This window comes from Python bivittatus, unplaced genomic scaffold, assembly GCF_059951505.1.
Source record: "Python bivittatus isolate LINGU-HERP-01145 unplaced genomic scaffold, Pbiv_v1 ctg000700_np1212, whole genome shotgun sequence".
NCBI lineage: Eukaryota > Metazoa > Chordata > Lepidosauria > Squamata > Pythonidae > Python > Python bivittatus.
This window is the reverse complement of record NW_028277098.1, coordinates 53,420,923-53,442,019: the sequence shown is the minus strand read 5'-3', so window position 1 is coordinate 53,442,019 and position 21,097 is coordinate 53,420,923. Positions and strand designations below refer to the sequence as shown.

Sequence of the window (21,097 nt, the reverse complement as noted above, 5' to 3'; positions counted from 1 at the left end):
TCTTTTTTCCTGCAATTTTAATTCTTTCTTTCCATTCTCTTTCTCTAAGTTTAGTTTGAATTAGTTTTTACTATTGTAATTAAAATTCTTTTTAAAAATTATATATAAAAAACTCAGAGGGCTTAGCAGTAGAAACAAATAGTGTTGAGAAGGAGAAGGTGAGCTAACCAGCCTCTCATTGAATGTTTGTTCTTCCAGGCTCTTATTAAACAGGATAATCTAGATGCATTCAATGAGCGAGATCCCTACAAAGCTGATGATTCCCGGGAAGATGAGGAAGAGAACGATGAGGACAATAGTCTTGAGGGAGAGACATTTCCTATTGAAAGAGATGAAGTGATGCCTCCTCCTGTGCAGCACCCTCCAACTGACCGACTGACTTGTCCAAAAGGTTTGCCTTGGGCACCCAAAGTCAGGTCAGTGCCTACCCAGGACTGATGAATTGAAGAAAAGCCTTTAAAATTTAGAGATCAGCTTCTTGAGCTTCAGACTGTGCTGAAGTATTTGCCTAATGTGGCTAATAGAAATCAGCAAATGAAACATGTGCTTTGACATTATGTTTGAGAAAGATGATGCAGAATAAGCTGCGGGGTTTCTGTCTGTGTATTACAGTGATAACCTTTATAGGTTGGTGATTTGGGGATGGTTGAATTGGGCAATCGTTTATCCACTTCCTATTTTAATTCCAGGGAGACTTGTATTGGATAATCTAGATGCATGGCTACTTTGTGAACAAAATACACCAACAACTGTATAGATTTTGGGAGTCTGAAAGACTGCTATAAGGTCTCCCAATCACCATCTTCAGTCAAGAAAACTAATAGCACCAAAGGCTTTTTAAAGATACTTAAAGTACTACAGGTAGTCCTCGACTTACGAGCATTTGTTCAGCGACTGTTTGAAGTTACCACAGCGCTGAATGAAGGGACTTATGACCCCTGCCCAAAGTTATGGCCATTGTAGCGCCCCCACAGTCATGTGATCAGAATTCACACGCTTGGCAGTCCACCCACACTTATGACCATGGGGCACTTCAACTCCCCCCACCCACCTATTTCCCCCCCATCTATGCCCTTTCGGCCCCATGCCACCCTGTGCTCTGCCGCCCCAGCTGACTTTCAGCGTCGTCTTGCTCCCGCTGCTGACAAGGTGTACCTGGCCTGGTTGCTGAGCCAGGCTGGGGCTGAGCTTTGCACTGTGAAAAAAAAAAAAAATAGCCGAAAGCAGTCTCAGAGCTGCAGCACTCCAAAAATCCCTTTTGCAAAAAGCTCCTGGGCAGGGTTGAACTTTGTGTTCAAAAAAAAAAAAAGCCAGAAGCAGCCACTTTGCAAAGAACTTTTGGGTGGGGCTGGGCTTCACGTTCCCCCCACCAAAAAAGCCAAAAGCAGCTCCTTTGCAAAGAGCTCCTGGGCGGAGCGGGGCTTCACATTCCCCCCCCCCCACAAAAAAGCAGCAAAGGTAAAGGGCTTTTTGGCATGCCGTGGCTCAGCTGCTCTTGGTTTTTTTTTTTTTTTTGGTTGCAGCATGAAGCCCAACCCCAGCCCAGCAGCAGGAGCAATAAGATGGCGAATATCAGCTGGGGCAGTGATGTGCAGGGTAGCAGAGGTCTTGGAGTGCAGGGTGGCAAGGATGACTGGGACTGGACTGAACTGGGGTGGCTGTGGCTTCCTGGGACATGGCAAGCAACCCTAGAGCCATGCAGTTCTGGGGCTGCTTGCTTCCCTGCAAGGCAGGGTGCAGGGTGGCCAAAAGGGCAGAGTTGGGGGGGAGATATGCAGGTGGGAGGAGTTGGAGGCAGTCTCTTACCTTACTGAGGCTCGGGGCTGGAAGGGACCAAGCCTGGAATGGCTTGGATTGGGGTGGGTACTCACTTAACAATCCATGATTCTCGGTTAATAATGGCAACAGGGAGTGCCGGGATTGCGATCAATAAGTGAAGTGGTTGTGTGACATCTCGCTTTATGACCACATCTCTTAGCGATGGAAATTCTAGTCCCAATTGTGGTCGTTAGTTGAGGACTACCTGTATAAACAACAGAGCTATTATGATATATGCAATGTCTAGTGCTTTCAATGAATTCAAGAGATGAGTAATTGCAGTGAGAAGGATATGTGTGTGTATGTATGACTGCTCTTGGATATAGAGTTGGAAAGGCCATGTCTAGAGCCAGCACTGGCTAGTCCTCCACAACCGATTCCTGCTGGAACAAGTCTCTGAAGGTTTGATTGATTGTTGATTTGATTTCTTTTCTGTAGGGAAAAAGATATTGAGATGTTTCTGGAATCTAGTCGAAGCAAATTCATTGGCTATACTTTGGGGAGGTAAGTTAAAGCAGCTTCATTTGCATGTTGTCCATTAAGCTAAACTAGTTGGTAATTTGAAATGTATATGTGTGTTAAGACATCAGGATATGAAGCTTTATTGTCTTTTAAACATTCTTGCTGGTACCATTACTGGAACATTCATGTATAAATTTCTGCTCTAGTATTGCACATTCTGCCCAGTAAAAAGGGATTCCCAGCTCCCTCTTTTCAAATAATTTCATAAGGCATTTCAAAAGTATAAATGTAGCAGTAACCTTTTATGCTATTTTAGATAACAATTTTTAAAGGTTATGTGTTTAGGTGGTCCTCAAGTTACGACTTCTCATTCAGTAATGATTCAGACTTGCAATGGTGCTGAATGAGGGGGTGTATGATGGGTCCTTGGAGTTCTGGCTGTCACAGCATCCCTGTGATCATGTGACTGCAATCCAGGTGACTGGCTCTCAATTACGATGTCACAGTGAGCCACAATCATGTGATCATGATTTCTGATGTTCCCTGCTAGCTTCCCACAAGCAAAGTCAATGGGGAAGTTGGAAGTCACAGTCACATGAGGTCCTCACTTAATAACCCTCATGGTCCTCCCTTAACAATGGCAACTGGGACTGCTGGGACTGCTATTGCTAAGCAACACAGTCACATGACATCACTCTTTACAGCTGCATCACTTAGCGATGGCAGTTCTGGTCCCAATTACCATCATAATCCAAGGACTACCTGTAACTTTTTTTTTTTCAATGCCTTTGAGTCAGTCTTGTTTCCTGGTTACATGGGCAAGTCCATGCAATTTTCTGAGAAACATTTTTCAGAAGTGGTTTGCCCTTGCCTTCTTCCTAGGGCTGAGAGAGAGTGACTGGCCCAAAATCACCCAGGTGGCCTTGTGCCTAAAGGGACTAGAACTCACAGTCTCCTGGTTTCTAGCCTGGTGCCTTTAACCACTACAGCAAAGTATCTTTCATAACTTTTTAAAGAAAGACTTAAATATATTAAAAATAAAATATAAATGTATATAAGGTGCCTTTATTTAAAATTTATTTCTATTTTATTTAGGTTCTGAAATAGCTAATTTCATAAGTTTAACATAAAAAGAAGTATATTTAATTTATCCATCTGTTATATTTTTTCTTACATAATATACAGGGCTGAACACATGTCTTTCTATAAAAGCCGTTGTTTGTAACTCTCCAGTTTTCAGGTTTATCAAAATAACCTATTTTTATTTTTAAATTATTTTTATCAGCTGACTTTTACAGTTTTCCCTTTTCTCTCTAGCGACACCAACACCGTAGTGGGATTGCCAAGACCAATTCATGAAAGTATCAAAACTCTGAAATTGGTGAGTTTCCCATTGCCCATGCTTTTTCATTTTGAGGCTTAGACGACGTCTCACAGAGACACTGATGTTCAGTTCTATCCCATTTGCTGCTGCTGCTGCTGCTGCTGCTGCTGCTGCTGCTGCTGCTGCTGCTGCTGCTGCTGCTGCTGCTGCTTTCTCAGGCAAAGTAATATAATCCCAGGCAGATAACCTTTTGACAGTACAATCAATTCAGTCTTATGAAGTAAACTTCCTGTGTCTTGTTACTTTGTAGCACAAGTATACATCTATTGCAGAAATTCAAGTTCAAATGGAAGAGGAGTACCTGCGTTCTCCCTTGTCAGGGGTAAGTGTCCTAGGAAGGATGCCTAGTGTTGAAGAAAGGCATCTGTATGAAAAAAGAGAGTGATGGGGAAGAGAACCTCATTCTCTTATGGAATTGAACACATCACTGACACTCTTGTCTGCAGATGCTGTGTGTAACCCAGGCCCTTCATTTTTTTCCCTTTTCATGTGCTTCATCATTTATTCCTCCTCCTCCTTGAATTCATGCAGGACAGTGTGAAAAATGGCAGAAGGAGAAATGGTTAAAAAGCATTTCTCCCCCTTCCTTAAACAGGAGTTTCCACAGAGCTCAACAAAAGTAGCTGTTCCATTCCACATACAGTTGCTTGTATGTCAGGATGCTCTGAAATTGTTGTCTGCCTTTGGAAAACATTTTTGGGGTTAAAGGGATGCTTTAACAAATAACAAAGTGTTCTGAAATAACAAGATGTTCAAAATATGCAGGTTAACCTTGAATTGTGGGTGAAAAATCTGTTGTAATCATCTGCTTGTGTTAACAGGGGGAAGAGGAGGTTGAGCAAGTTCCAGCTGAAATCTTATACCAGGGTCTTCTTCCTAGCCTGCCTCAGTACATGGTGAGTTGTAGTCTCTTTGGGTGCATATTCATTCTTAAGAGGTTTCCATACCTGTTTTTTAATTATGTTGCATTCTCTCCTCATCATTTTCATGTGGCAGAAATTAGCTGCTTTCTTTAGCATTCCATTGTGCAGATTCCTCTCTTGGTACACCACAATTTTGGATTACATTTTTTATTCTCAGAGGCTTCATGTTAATTTCCTGCCATCACCTATATCTGGGAAGCCCCCTCTTACCCATGTATGCTTTAGAAAGTCTTTGATATAACATTTAACTAAACTTTGATTCATAGATTGCCTTGCTGAAGATTCTGCTGGCTGCAGCACCCACCTCCAAAGCCAAGACTGATTCCATCAACATCCTTGCAGATGTTTTGCCAGAGGAGATGCCGTAAGTCTTAGTCCTAAGCCAAAAGCAAGCAGTGCATGTAATGGATGAAGAGAGAAAATCACAAATAGATAGTGATATGATTGTCTCTGATTTAGAATTTTATTGATTTAGAACTTTGGTGCCCCTTTATAAGTAAATTCAAAATGACTTGCCAAGTGAGTCAGATATATTGAAATAATACATGCAGTAACACTACTATCCAAAAAGAACCAGATTTCAAAAAAATTAAAAGGGGGGAGGTGAAAATGTTAAATAAAACTAAAAGCTCAGTTTAAAAGGAAGTATGCCTGAAGCTTAAAATAGAGACACTAGGTGTACCTTCCTTGAATGGGAGTTCTGGTATTGTCTTACACTCTGACCAATTGTGTTTGGAAAATGATGGAATGTATAGCAGATTTCTGTTGTTGAATGCATTGGGCAGGCAGAATCATAGACAGGATCTTCATTTAACCTGGTCTCAAAAAAAGGCTTTGCAGCACCATCTGTTGCACATAGAAACAAATCTGAAGCCAGCTGAAATAGCTGAACTGAAATATAAATTAAAGTCTACTTGTGATAATGTCCTATTACATTTAACTTAGCAATCACAAAAATTAATATTGCTGCTCTGGTTTCCAGAACAACTGTGTTACAGAGTATGAAGCTGGGCGTTGATGTAAATAGGCATAAAGAGATCATTGTAAAAGCTATTTCTGCTGTGCTGCTGCTGCTGCTCAAGCATTTTAAGCTGAATCACGTATATCAAGTAAGTATATACTAGTGTGAGCCAGCATTACTGGAAATGGGATGAGGTGGTGGAAGAATTTGCTTCCCTAATACACTCTGTTTGTTTTTCTTCACTAGTTTGAATACATGGCTCAACATCTAGTGTTTGCCAACTGCATTCCACTTATATTGAAATTCTTCAATCAGAACATTATGTCATACATCACAGCAAAAAATAGGTAGGTGGGAATGATAATAGCAGATGAGTGCCCCATATTCAAAAACGCTATGTGTATGGTACTAAATATATAGCCTTTAAAAAAACAGGTCATCCACCAGGTTTTAGCTTTCAGGTAGGAGTATGCCACCGAGAAAGGCTTGCTGAAGAAATGTCTGTAGTGAATAGCTTAGAGATGTGTTGCTTGAACAAAAAATTGAGCTATGATTGAGAGAGAAATCCCATGGAAGTTATCATTACTAGTCTCTACAAATGCTGTTCATAACTGGCTGTAAGATGAGTTCATCTCTCTCTCTTTTTTTTTCTTGGCAATGTCTAATTGTCTGGGACAGGCAGAGGAGGAAACTGTATACATATCAAAGTCTCCTGATTGTTGCAGTCTGAATCATATTTCACATGTTTGTTTATTTATTAAATTTATATGCCACCCGACTTCCAGTGACTCTGAGTGGTTTCTGTTCATATTCGCTAATGAGAAATAGCTTTAGTGGAGACAGAAACTTCCTGAACAAATTCTTGGCATTGGCTATTTAAACCAGCCATTCTTGTAGATGTTACACTTGACTGGAAGAATCATCTCTTCTGATCCATCTTGGACATTCTTTTAAAAAAAACAAATAGAAAAAGCAAGTTGTAAATAAAGAGGTTTACAAGCACTTTAAAATTGACAAGAAAAAAAAAATTGTAAATCTACATATTAAAATACATTAATTTGAAAGTCAAAATCAGTGTTAAAATAAATCAATATTAAAATCAGATTATTGTACAGTAATTGACAGCTTCAATCAGTATGATTCAGTTTATAAATTATAAACTGAGAAAAATTGCAATAAGTTCTGTCTGAAAAATTTAATGAATTTATCAAATCAGGGGAAAAAAGGAAAAAGGAAAATCTAAATGTTATAGTTATGAGTTAGGAGAAACCCAACTTTTGGTGGTGGTACAAACGTATTTATAAGATTATGTGCCAATTATGGTTAGCACATTGAGTTAAATTCTATATAAGCTTTGTTTAAAAATATGAATTTAGTTTTAAGATTAATGCATACTTTACCTAATTTACCAGTCTTCTACAGAAGATATTATTTGTGCTTACCAATAAGCACAGAATATTCTAGCAGGTATTATCATGTACCATGTACAGTACATGTACTGAACCGTGTTCAGTAGGAATAAAAGGTTTAGTAATATTTAATAAAATAAATAATGGGCTGGGAAAATCAATACTGGATAATATATCATCAGTAGAACATCTTATACCAATTTCTTTAATAATAACTGTAAAATTGATATTTTTCTTCACTTTGTTGCACACCAATTGATCTGTTCAGATTCTGCATCCATTTGATCATACAGTCCTTAACTTTTCACTTTCTTAATTTTATCTCACTAGCAATTTACTTGGGCATTCTTATGTTTCAGCATTTCTGTTTTGGATTATCCATATTGTGTTGTACATGAACTACCAGAGTTGACAGCAGAGAGTTTGGTAAGCTAAACTGCCTATAATTTTACTTGGACAGGCACATGCAAAATCAGGGGATATAAATAGCATTATCAGTGCTGGTTTCTGCTAAGTCTTCTGTTCTGGTAATTTTTTTTTTTTTTTGCTTTCTCTTACAGGAAGCTGGAGACAATAATCAGTTTTGCTGGCGGAACCTATTTTCTTGCATTAATCTTCTTAGGATACTGAATAAGTTAACAAAGTGGAAACACTCTAGGACCATGGTGAGCAGGAATATTTCCATATGTTTATATCTCAGGATATAGATTTGCTGTGTATGATGCTCTGGACCAGTGTTTCTCAACCTTGGCAACTTTAAGATGTGTGGAACTCAACTCCCAGAATTCCCCAGCTGGCTGGGGAATATTAATAATATTAAATCTGTTGGGCATTTATCATAATCTTGATCCTGGGCATATAGTTGGTGATAGAGGCAATGATGTAGCCTTAGGCAACTGATCTGCTACATTACCTTTCCAGATGTTGGTGGTTTTCAAGTCTGCTCCCATTCTAAAACGAGCCCTGAAAGTGAAGCAAGCCATGATGCAACTATATGTACTGAAACTTCTCAAAGTGCAGACAAAGTACCTGGGACGTCAGTGGAGGAAAAGCAACATGAAAACTATGTCCGCAATCTACCAAAAAGTGCGACATCGGCTCAATGATGACTGGGCTTATGGCAATGGTATATATCCTGTGTCTGTCTCCTCTCATTACCCCCGTCCTCCCAGCCTCACTCTAAGCCTTTCAGGAATGCTCATTTGTTAGTGGCAGTCCATGTCCCTTAATGAGATAGCCTTCTCTTCTAAATGAACTATAATGATATATTGCCTGCTGAATGGACATGCTTTGCTAAGACAGAGTGGTTCAATAGCTTTAAATTCAGATCACCACAGCCTTGGGCAAGCTGCTATTTCTCAGTGAAAATCAATTTTGCAGCTAAGTTAGTTGTGAAGAGCAAAATTAAAGAGCCTATGTAGGTTACATTGTTATGGTTGGTCGCACAGTTAGCCAGATGTTTAGACTGGATTTAGCATTTTATATTATTATTATTGTTGTTGTTGTTGTTATTATTATTATTATTATTATTGAAAAATGGCGGCATGCTACATGTGAGATGTCATAAATTGAGGAAATATATAGTGGAAAATCACATATGTGCATTTCATCCCTAGTCATATTTCTTGAGTATCTTCCATGTTGGAAGTGTTGTAAATAAATATTAGGAGCCTATATGATGGCATTTTGGAGCTCTTCTATCAATAACATTTGGTTGTGATGAGCAAGAGATTGTAAAGATGAAAAAACTTCTACATAGGCTATAGGTCTATGTTGTAAACATGTCAAGGACTCCCTGCTGTGCTGTATTGAATGTCAAATTGCATTGATGCTTTGATGGCTGGCATGCAAGACTGAAACTAATTGAAGCCTCTTAAGTGTATCCTTCATGGAAACGGGGAAAAAGCTGGAACCTCAAATTCAGAAGCACAGACCACAACAATTAGGGTTCATCAGGAGAGGAACTGGGAAAAAGTGCTATTCCGAATGGTTCATATTCTAGGAGAGATCTGTTTTCTTTGTGCAGCATATCAGCAAATAGTGTGGCTTCGTATGTGTTTTCCTTAGCCAGATAAATATGTCTCTTCCCCAGAGAACAGTATTTAATTACAGGGAACCACCTAGCACACACTGTAAAAAGCATAAATGAACGTGATTAAAGCTGCCGTTTATTTATCCATCCACAGTATTGAATGAAAAGCTTCAGCTCTGGGAAAATACAACTGTCTTTCTCTTACAGATTATTCTGAGAGAAATCCTACAGCATTCTCTCATGTCAAGCCTTTTGAGTTATACTGTCTTTGAAAGTTAAGTTTGTGTCATGCTTATTCCTGGTCCTCTTTCAGCCGAAGATTTCTCCATAGGGAGGAAGGAACAATTGCAGTAGCTTTCATTCCAGTTTCTCTAGACTTTTCCTGTTCTTTCACTCATTGTAGAGGACATAGAGAACGGTCTTGAAGGACAGGAGGAAGAGCCTCTACAAGGCAACAGATGGGAGAGCTTGAGCCCAGCCAAGAAAATAACTTGAGAAAATGTCTCAGACAAGCTCGTCCCTAGTTTATATGAAAATAAAGTTGGGTGGAGTGTGTGTGTGTGTGGGGGGGGGAGCGCATTCAGACTTGCAAAATTCTGTTACTGTAGCAGTTACAACAGTGTTTCTCAACCTTGGCAACTGGAAGATGTGTGGACTTCAACTCCCAGAATTCCCTAGCCAGCTTGAGAATGAGAATTCCCCAATGAGAATTCTGGGAATTGAAGTCCAAACATCTTAAAACTGCTGAGATTGAGAAACACTGTGTTACACTAAAAGTAGTCCTGGCCTATATGGCATTGGTTTCTTAGTCTTGTAGGGTTAACACTCACAGAATATAAGCCACATTTGACAGGCTTGTAACCCACTGGTGGATCTCAACTAGCTGTTTTGGGACAAACTCTGTTTTCTGTGATTGTGTCAATATTATTCAGTGAAAGTCTGAGTTTTCTTGATGAGCTACCTGAGCATGTCTAATGCGGCAGCGTAACTGTTCTCGGTGAATTGCATTCATTGATAGTCTGCCTCATGACTTCCACAGATCTGGATGCACGTCCATGGGACTTCCAAGCTGAAGAATGTGCTCTACGGGCCAGTATAGAACGTTTCAACTCTCGACGCTATGACCGGGCACATAGCAACCCTGATTTTCTACCCGTAGACAACTGTTTGCAAAGTGTGTTGGGCCAGCGGGTGGAATTGCCTGAAGATTTCCAAATGAATTATGACTTGTGGCTGGAAAGGGAAGTTTTTTCTAGACCGATCTGCTGGGAGGAGTTGTTGCAATGATGATTTATAAAAGGAAAATCTTTCAAGACACAGAGTTAATACATGTGCCCAAAGATAATGTTCCCGTTCTTCAGTCAACCAGGCATAGAGGAGATAAAATTGGTTTTTTGTGACTTATAACCAGCAGTTCTTCCTTTTTCCTCCAGGTGGCAGCATGTACCCGACTGGCTTTCTTACACCTTTGGGGCTGCTTCAGTTATTGATTGCTAAATAGGTACAGAGTAGTACAGCTTGAGCCCTGGGCCGGTTGTGGCAAAATATCACTATCAATGCTGATTACTGTTTACTAGACATGGCCAGCTACTTTGTTCCAAAATTACAATGGCAGCTTTTTTAGCTACGTCCACCACCCTTGTCCCAGAAGGGCAAAGTGGCATCATTTTCTTACTAGCTTCTAAGAGAGAAAGTGATTTATTAGTGGTGCAGATAGAAAGAGAAAAAGATAGAAAACTATCTAGTGCATAAGTATATAGTCTGATTAAGAGGAACAGAAACTGGAAATAGGATGTATGTATAGTAGTGCCAGAGAATTCTCAGCTTCTGGGACAAGGACGGGGGTGTAAGCGCTATAGTGTGTAAGCTCTATACCGGGCTTACCTCAGTCTTGAGAGAAGAGAAAAAGCAACTATTTTGATCATGGGCGTTGCCCCATTTTGTGTCTCTGATTGAAGTCACACTCAGTGTTATTGATATTGATAAATATTATTGAATATGAATATCCATTTTGTTCCACTGAGTAATTTTTTTTTTTTTGAGAGAGAAACTATGTTGCTTTTATATTTCCTAAACATCCTTTTTCCTGTTGTAATTGTCTGAAATCCCAAGGAGTTTTAAATTAATTTTCAGCACAGGTGCCGATGCCTGTGCAGCTTCCTTAATTTGGCTCAACATGATCTATCCGGCCCCAGTTTCCTCAGTCTCCTCTTGCAGAGCCAGACAGGTCTGTCCTCTGCGGATGTTCCACTTCAACCTAATTCTTGCAAAGGGAAGCAGGTGTATTATTTCCATTGCTGTTTTGTATGACACAAGCTCTGAGTCCCTGCTAGCTGTATTGTGAATGAGATGGAAGAAAAGGCATCTACTCAAAGAAAGTGATAAAATGCATTTGTTAATAGGGTGGATGATACCTGTTTCCTAGGAGATCATATCTCCTGTGCTAATAGACTAAACAGCCATAGCTGTTGATTGGATTTGGTTATATTTATGAGCATTCAGGAGCCAGCACGTTCAGCTGATAGCACAAAATATTGCTCTCTGTGTGGCATGTTTGTTTTCTAGATTGTTTTGTAACTTGATAACAAGCTTAGATTGCAATACTAAGACAACTTACTTGGAAATAAGGCCCACTGAAATTAACGTGACTTCTAAATAAATACATTTAGGACTGGAGTTGCGTTTATATGCTACTACGAAAAGCCTGGTTTACTTATACCCAAACGCTCCTGTATGGTTAACTGAGGTATGACTGAGGTTGTAGAGTGTCTCTTGGAGAAAGAACAACAGGAACCAAGGGATATTTTGTCTATTTAAGAGTAAGAATTAAGTTTAGCAAATCTTTACTTCAAGATACTTACTTTAAACAAGACGCTGCAGGGACCTAATGTAAGAATTGCGGTATAACGATAGTTGGAGATTTCCAGCTTTTTTCAGCTAAGAAGGTAGCCTTTTCCTTACCTCAGCATTGTGAATAGTGTAATGGTGATATACAATTACATGAAAAAGCAACAAACATTAAAAACAGCAAAATACCTTTTATTTTACAATCAATGTTTTCCTATATGAATTGTGGAGAATTTTTCTACACAGTGAAAACTATGGGCTTGAGAAGATGGGTAAAAGCTCTCTTTCTAATATAGGAGCAAGTTAATGAAGGCATCGTTGTTTCAAAGGTTATGCCTTTTTTGCTGCTGCACTGAAACCTTTAAAACATCAATAGGAAATCCTTCCATAGCCATCTGATGTAGAGTATAAATGTGATGATATATATTTGCTTGATGTGGGGGTGGGTGGGCATGAGATATCTGCATTTGCAAAGAACTGCTATTCATAAGGCCACCCTTGTTCCCCAATTGAGGGTATTAATGAAATATGTTTGGTAGAGCATACCTCTTTCCTAAGTCATCTTGGGAAGGATGGATCTACCATGCAGTCTGTTAGTATGAAAATAGGATATTTTTCCTGGTTTAGTTGTGACAGCACAAGTTATTTCTCAGGAGAAAAGTTGCTACTCCATCTGAGATGGGATAAAATTGATTTCCCCATGTTTCTTGCAGGTAAGTAATCCAGCTTCTACACATTCTTGTTTCTCTGCCTGTGTGGTCACACTTCCCATGGTGTCTTCTTTTATGCCTAAAATCCTGCAGTTTTTGCCAGAAAGAGATATGTGTCAGTTCTGGCTTTTCCTTGGTAGCCATTGGTTTCATCAAAGCAGGAAGTGAAATGAGCAGCTGGGAGGTTATTGCATCTTGACAGTTCATGCTCTTGACTTGGCTTGCTTTCCACCTAATTACATTTCTCTGCAGGTAGGTAGAGTTGGGGTGAGGGGGTGTTTATTTTTCCAGTGTTGAATGGAGATAGATGGAAATTAAATGAATATTGTAATATGGTTTCAGTAATGCTTGGTTGCAAAAGTTTTGCTACAGGAAGTTTGTGAAAAGAACAGTTCTTTGGCATTCTAATGTATTTGTTTGGTTTGGCTGTAAAAATAATTTTGTTTCATTTCTGATGTCAGCAAGCACATGACATTTTAAATCTTTTCAGTTCTGATATTAAGGGCACTTTTTAATCAGTACTTATTTATCTATGACTAGTCCTCATAGTTGATGGGGCCAGTTGGAGAACAAGCAAGCTACAGTCTTGATAGCTGATACAGTGGGGTAGGGTGGGGGAATACCTGTCTTTCTCAAGACTCCTTTTGAGAAAACTGATTTATGTGCTAACTGTGGTACCAAACAAGAAGTGGTTGTGCAATCCCTGCATTGTCCACAGTAGACCATAGTGGTTGATAATTTTGAAAGAGGTTTTTCATCAAGTAGAAGCAACTGAATTTCAGTTTATTTGCTCTTTTCCTTCTTTCTCTTAAAATAAAGCTGAACACAATAAATCATAATACATTTCTTGGGGATCTCTTACCTGAAATGGCAGATTAGCCATTTGTTTTAATTGCATAGAAGTTGAAACTCTCTTTGAATGACTTGCACTGTTTAGAAAATGAGTTTTAAACAGCCTGTATTACACCTGAGCACAAGAAAGGATTTTTTTTTTTTTACTTGAAACGAGAGGTATCTTTATAACTGTAAGAACAAACACTTCCTTTTGGAAGTGAGTCAATTTTACTGAGTAAGATTTATTGCTAGTTTTCTATAAAAAACCTGATAATCTGGATAAAAAACAGGAAAGGCCATTTCAAATGGTTTGCACCTCCTACATACTCTGTTTTCTACAGATTCTTAGTAATGATGACTTTTTGAGGCACAAATAAGCTTGTCTTATTGTAATTGGAATACAAGCATAATGAGGCTGTAATTTTGGCCTGAAGGTACTGCTCTGTCACGCAAATGAAATAGTCCTATGGTGAAATTTATCTAGCCCCACTGAGTGCAACCTTTCCTTATTTTAGCCAGAGATTCACAATCTGAGGCCCTAGATTTGCAGATAGCTTAAGAGTAGTTAAAAGTTATTACCAAAATTGTAATTTTAATGTGATGGAGGGAAAGGGGGAATATGCACAACTAAAGTTATCACAGTTTTTCTCTTGTCCCAGAGAGCAGTTGTCTGGCACACCAGTTTGTGCAGTTCCAACTTAAAGAAATCTATCTCTACGAGCCAAGCAAGGCTTTTTAGTTGTCCCACACAAGAACACAGCATGCCAATACTTAGCACAAGAGCTGGGGGAGGGGGGCACCTTACTGAGTAAGCATAACTTCCCTCAGTCTGTATGATGTGCAATAAATGCAGGGATGATTACTGGGTAAGAGGAATGAGTTGGCTCCAAAGCTAGAATTCACAATGTATATATTATATACATTACCATTCTCTCTTACCCACTCCAGTTTGGGGAAATTTCTTTGGTAACTCTTGTTATTCATTAATCACACACAGATTTGGAGTTTGGTCTTTATTCTATGTGAAGATTAGATTTATATCCAAAGAGCTGGAGTGGAACTTGTAAACATTGTGGTGGGGTGGAGTTGGTTAGAATGAGAGTTATCTGAGCCGTCCTTTCTGCATGTTGTTACTGTGTGTAGTGTAAATATCAATCATGAGAAGGCCTGCAGAATCCTTGTTCTTACAGCTAGAACCTTGAAGGAGTTCCTGTGGAAGAGACAGATTCCATAATCTGCTTCAATGTACGTTTGGTACAAGGGCAAATGACAATGTCCAGTCTCCTAAATCTGGAAGCGGGGACCTAGTTCTTGTTTCCTTAGGATAATAGATCTATACTAGTGTGGGGAGTGCTGTTTGGAGAACCCTTTTCACTTTCTTCAGAGAATCCCTTTGAACAAAAAGATTATTAAATTGACAAAGGTGTCAGTTCATGGAGAGTGGCCAGATAGCTCTGCACTTATCTCTTGAGGATGTGGGAATATTGCACACAAGGTAATATTGTGTAGGGTAAGGCTTTGGCCATGTGTGAAAAGGTTAGCCTTATCCTTGAGCCAAGTTCTTTCATTGTGTTTAAGTATACCACCATTTAGGACTGGGCTACTTGAAATCTCCAAATATTTTCTTTAATTTAGTGGAAATAGAAGGCACCTCTTTTGGTCTTTTACTTTGATTTTTATGTTATATCTCCTCCATAAAGTGTCTTGTTCACAGTAAATTATGCATAGCTTTAATATATTTTGGAAACCTCTTACTTTCCCATGTCTTTCTTGGAAACTTAGCTTCAGCCAAGGCATAATTTGTTTTTTAAAAGTGTGTCCAAATCAACCCAAGTCATTTTTTACTGAGTTTAACTAGCGTGTATGGAATCTGTATGCCAGTTGCAGAGCACTTTGCTTGAGGAAAAGCCTCTGTTTCTGCTGCCTTTAATCCTGTTTTCTCCTCTTCATCCTCCTCCTCCTCCTCCTCCTCCTCCTCCTCCCCTTCAGCAACAGGCTCAGGTTTCAAGAACCATTTCACTAGGCAATTTGGCTTCCTAATTACAGCAATCACGGCGCCACTTTTGCTTTGGTTCTGTAATTACGCTTGCTTATTTTCAGTCCAATTGAGAGAAACAGCTGAGTAGCAAATTTCTAAAAATGTTATTTTACACCACCAATTACCAGCGGGCAAACTTAAAAAGATAACCCTAAACAGGGTTTTCTTTATAGCTATTGTGGAAAGATTTTTTTAAAAAATCAGCATTTTGTTTGCTTGGGTTAAGTGCTACAGTTGACGTCTATATTATCCCTGAACCATCCTGAATTGTTCAATTTATAAGAATATGAAAAGGAAGTGGCAACTTGAGGCTTTTTTTTTTTCGGTGCAGTTTCCCTGCTTCGTTCATAGTATTTTATGGGTGGTACCCCGCCCCCCGCATCTTTTCCTCTACTATACACATTCTGTTGAGAGTTGGCTGGACTAGAAATGGGGAGAGTGTGAGTTCTAGTCCTCCTTTATGCATGGAACTGACTGGGTGGCTTTGGGCCAGCCATTCTCAGCCTAACCCACCTCACAGGGCAAATTATGGGGCAAATAGGAAGAGGGACCATTATGTACACAGTTTTCTGTTCTAAAAAATAAAATGCAAATCAAATGAGGGTAGAACAATCCAGAATATCTTTATTGCGATTGTTGGGAGTTGGCCATCTGGAATCACTCTAGAAGGCATTCAGATACAATGCTAAACCAGGGCTGCTTCTGAACAAGCTATGGGGCTTGATGTTCACATAACTCTAACAGATTCTATGCACATTGTTTCGTGTTAAGGCAGAGGTGCATGACCTAAAGTCCCAGGGTTCCATGGGACCCCATCAATCCCTTTAAAATTGCTACTAATTTGTAAATGTTTGTGACAGAATGGGAAAATAGTTAAATACACCTAAACATGATTACTGTAATTTCAATTAAATGTAAATGAAATCAAAATTTGTCCTGGCTGCACATACTACTTCATCTTGCCTCCCTCAGTTTTTGGTGCGTGATTGAATGGTTCTTTCGCTCAAAAACCAAGTCATTGTAGTATTTTTATTGGTTATGCACCCACAACTTTGTAATAGCCTCAGCTCAAAAGAAGTTGTGTACCCTGCTGTCAGCTGAATACAAACTCTGCTGATTTAGCAGTGTATAGGAGTACCTAGGGTTGGTGGTATTCCACTCATCTCTATGTAGTTAGAACTTCTCAGAACCAGAATTATGCACATACTAAATAGAGTATAGAATAGCCTGTTGCAGCCTTAGTAAATTGTGGGACAGGTGTACAGTCATAGAACCTTTAACTAGGCATTTGAATTAAACTCTTAATAGAAAGGGTTTAGAATGAGCCCCACAAACACTGTTTTGCTTCTCTGAAAATGTCAATAATGGTGGAGCTAAGGTTACATTAGGCAGTGAACCTTTGGGAACTGGAAGCAGTCTTGTACACAGACAGAGCACTGTTGCAATTATTCTGTTTTGTTTTGTTTTTGGCCCTACTCTTTTGTGCCTTTGAATAGGAAATGGGACTCTTCTCTTTCAATATAGCAGTTGGAACAGTAGGTTGAAAAAATACTGATATTTTATGACCAAATTAAAACCATTGTTTCCAGTGTAGCTTCTTGGGGAATCCATTATTTATATTCATTCATTCATTCATTCAAAGTATTTTCCTTTTTTTTTTTTTAAAATACTTTAGCCAGGTATCAGAGGACTTCTTTTATTTTATCCTTACTAGGTTGGTTCAAATATCTTTAGTGGGGGATTAATTCATTTGGATTTTGAAAATCCAAGTAAAGTTCATGAATTCAGAAGGGAATAATCCCCCAGAATCATGACAACTAAGCAAAATCACTATCATTTGCTTTTTCTATGTCCTTTCCTGCTATTGATTTTCAGTCAAGGTCTGTCTTTTCAGCCTATCAAGCAAGGCAATGTTGATACAATGAAAAAGAAGCTTGGAGAGTGGTATTGACTCCAGATGCTTAATAAGGAGAGGATCTCTCTGGATCAGAAGGATCCAAAAGAAATGAATGTCCCTGAAAGCCAGCAAGCCTTGCTTTTTCAGGACAAAGTACTGTAAGGAGAGACAGATTATCAAACTATTCTATTGGTACTGAATCCATCCTATATCTGGTGAGATTTAAAAAATTGAGCAAATTTATCTTACAGAACCTGCAGACCTGATCACAACCTAACCCACTCAGTGTAATATGAGCTTTTCCAAGTTCTAGAGAAATATTTTGGAAGATCTGTAAGGAAGGTGGTGCAGGAAGAGCTGTAGGTAGCTGAAGAGCTTGCTAGAAGGAACTGGGCTAGGATCTTCAGAATAAAAAGAGTTACAAGAAGTCTAGCAAGTTGATTTTAGGTACCTAAGAGGAATGGTGAGTAAAGGCAAGCTTTACTTTATTATATGGAGAAGGACAGAGCCAGGACTATTGTTAGCATGAAGAACAGAGGTGTGCCATATGCATAGGTGAACTGCTTTAGCATAAAAGGGAGCTGTTTGGAGGAAGCAACATGTCTTTTGAATGCTTTGCCTCAAAGTATGTAACTTACTTATGTTTCCCCTGTCAGTAGGTGCTTCTAAGTCAATTCTTCCAAGTTTATCCTGTTGGTGATAACCTAAACAGGGATCAGCTATTATGGTGATCTCATCACATCACATAACTAACCAGACCTGAACACATGACAATATCACTAAGACCAAATAAAGTTGTTGTACCATCCTAGTGAATGAAGAACATAAAAGAAGAATTGGTTGGCTGTGTGACACCATTCTATAATGGCAGTTTAATAATTCTATATATAATGCCTCAATGTAGGAATATCTACCTTTCTTCTTTTGATCAAGAGTGCAGTGTTCATTCCCTGCTCCCATTGAACATTGTCATATATGACTGCTATAGAGAATGTACAGGCTGCAACTCCCCACTCTCTCAGCCTTCCTGGCACCCCGATGCATGCATGTGTGTGCACGTGTATGTATACATACATACACATATATACACATAAACAACTTTGAATATACATCTGGGCATGGTATCTGTCAGCAGAAGAGGGATTCTCCTCACCCCTTCCCTCCCTCCAAGACATAAAGGCTTTGTTCTTTTAAAGTAGAGTATTTCTGGGAATGAAAGATAAGGTGGGGGAAAGGAGACAAATTTCTTCAGTCAATAAAAGAAAAATGTACAAGAAGCTGAAAAAAAATTGAAAGGAAGCAGGAAACTCTAGCTTCAGCCATCAGATCATCCTAAGAAACATGAACCCAGCCTAGCTAGGAATTATGTATTAAGTTTAATTTCTATTATTCTATGTGCCGAAGTCTACTATTTTGTGTCTCATACTGATTTTCTCTATACAAGCTCAGTATATGTGTATTTTATATCACTTGGAATTTCTTTACATTGGAGGTTTCACTAATTGGAAGTGGACCAGCAATATGTTTTCCTTTATATTTTTCTACTGGAGATGATTTTAAGAAATTGCCTCTGATCGAGTAGCTCTATATTTTTTATCTCCATTCTTGAATTGTTTTATCTACTTATTTAAAATTAAAAGGGGATTTTTACCTTCTCTGTTTTCCTTTTTAAAAATAAAGCTTTAGTTTATTTAGCTCTCATGAGATTACTCAATTTCCCAAGGGGAAAGTAAAGAAGGATTGATTCTCATCAATCACCCCTTAATGATACAGAGCCAGGAGATAGTAGATAATTAATTTTTTTTCTCATTCTTTTTCTTTTTAATTTGCTAGAAAAGCAAGACAGGTTGTGGGAGCTGTATCTCATTCACATGTCAGGATTAGAGGGAGGACACCAGATGGAGCACCCCCTGCCAAAATAGGTGGTGGTAACTGTGATGACCAAACTGCTGTGCCAAAACAAAAAATATAGTGAAATGGATAGACCCAGAGGGATTCCAGGAAAGGAATTTGAGAACTCCTCCATTTCAACTTATGTTTCAGCTGTACCACTACACAGGCACATCCTAAAAAATTATAAAAGTCCATCTGAGAGAGCTGCAAAGATCCGTGTAAACATAAGGTCCTTTTTTTCAATGTTGTTCTAATAATCATGTTGCTGAAGTCAGTAAAAGTGCATAGCTCCATTTAAGCCCTTTCTCCCAAGGTGTTCATGTTACATCTGATTCAGTCCATACTTTGCATATGATCAATCCTTGGTTTAATTTTTAGCACTGCATATAAAAAATAAGTAACTTGAATACTACAGTTAAAAATTTCCAGAAATAATTCTGGAAGAGTGGGTATACTCCAGGTCCCTTCTACACTATATGTTGTCATCTTATGGGACTGAGGAAGCGTGCCTTCTCTGTTGTGGCCCCCCACTTTCTGGAACAGCATCCCCCAGAGATTTGGACAGCACCCTCTCTCCTAGGGTTCCAAAAAGCACTTAAGTCTCAGGCCTGGGGTTCATATATTTGTGGGGCCCCTCATTTGGTTTGATTCATTATTGTTTGATTGTTTTAGTCTGGGCTACCTGTGGGGTTGTTTCTTTTTAACTGTTTTCATTGTTTTGTATTTGTAAGCCGCCCAGAGTCTATGAAGTGGATGGCTATAATAAATTTAAAATAATAATAATAATAAGCTGACAACACTGCATGATATGATCATCTTTGGTCTGAGTTGATTCTGTATATCAGTACTTTTGTATAATTGTAGCCCTGTCACTTTTAAAACACACAAAACACAACCCTGTGTAAGTGTAGCTGGTTAACTTGCAGTATCACAATCAACTCTAGTGCATGTTGCTGTATTCCAGTTTTTGGTTACTTCCTTCACTTGATGTCCCAACTGGTCCTCATCGATGCCAAATGCAACCCATAGAGCTCTGGGACTCCCTTAGTCAACCAGACTGATTAGTTTGCAGTTTCCTTCCTGCTAATGGTAGGGGAAGTTCAGGAGCCTGAGCAGGATAGCAGGGAGCAAAGGAGGTGAGAGTTTTCCCCACCTACATCAACAACTCTGCTTGCAAATGAAAATACCACTTTTAATGTTTCTAGGTACACTATAGGTCAGTGCTTTGGAGCAGTCAAAGACCCTGTTGAGAAGAGCTTTAATAATGAGAACAGTAAAGTGTCTAAAGAGAGTTTCCCAAACTGTGAGATGTACCTCCCTTGGGGAGGGGCAGACAGAGTCCAGCAGAGGTGTGAAGAACCTTTGCTTTTTTATTTTTTATGTCTTTATTAAAAATAAAGTTTCATTGGATTGTTTTCTATGTTCATTTGTGTTCATTTTGGTGTTTGGATTTTTAAGGAAAGGGTTTACACTAAGATTATACTAAAGGAAGTGTGATGGCAAAAAGTTTAGGAACTTCTGGTCTAAAGTTTCCTCTTGGTGACCCTCCTTAAAAATCTCTTTGGGAGGGAAGGCATTCACTCATTCATTCATTCATTTATAGAACATATATGGCCACCAATCTCATAATGATCCTACATGGCTCACAACAATCAATAAAAACAGAAGTAAAAACAAAGATACCAGGTGACAGATCAAACAGCCTCCTGGCTCAACCCCCATCCTAGCCCAACACTTGGGAGAAGAGCCAGGCCTTTGCAGCCTTCTGAAAGGCTAAAAGGGTAGAGAGCCTTTGAATCTCTTGTGGGAGGCTATTTGAAAAGGCTGGAGTGCCTTTCATGAGCTTTACCAAGAAGGCATGCCTCTGAGGCCCCATCAGATGACAACAT

At 39.1% G+C, this 21,097-nt stretch overlaps 1 protein-coding gene across 1 annotated transcript in view; it reads left to right on the top strand.

Moving 5' to 3' along the window:
• Positions 1-20,623, top strand: part of STRIP1 (striatin interacting protein 1) — a 33,799-nt gene extending 13,176 nt beyond the window's left edge. Inside the window, exons 10-21 of the mRNA XM_007429893.4 lie at positions 199-416; positions 2,257-2,322; positions 3,598-3,661; positions 3,915-3,986; positions 4,486-4,560; positions 4,854-4,951; positions 5,570-5,696; positions 5,795-5,895; positions 7,317-7,383; positions 7,518-7,622; positions 7,879-8,083; positions 10,029-20,623. Of these exons, the coding sequence (XP_007429955.1) occupies positions 199-416; positions 2,257-2,322; positions 3,598-3,661; positions 3,915-3,986; positions 4,486-4,560; positions 4,854-4,951; positions 5,570-5,696; positions 5,795-5,895; positions 7,317-7,383; positions 7,518-7,622; positions 7,879-8,083; positions 10,029-10,276 (1,446 nt within the window). The 3' untranslated portion in view covers positions 10,277-20,623. The remainder of the gene's footprint in view (positions 1-198; positions 417-2,256; positions 2,323-3,597; positions 3,662-3,914; positions 3,987-4,485; positions 4,561-4,853; positions 4,952-5,569; positions 5,697-5,794; positions 5,896-7,316; positions 7,384-7,517; positions 7,623-7,878; positions 8,084-10,028) is intronic.
• Positions 20,624-21,097: the final 474 nt, after the last annotated feature.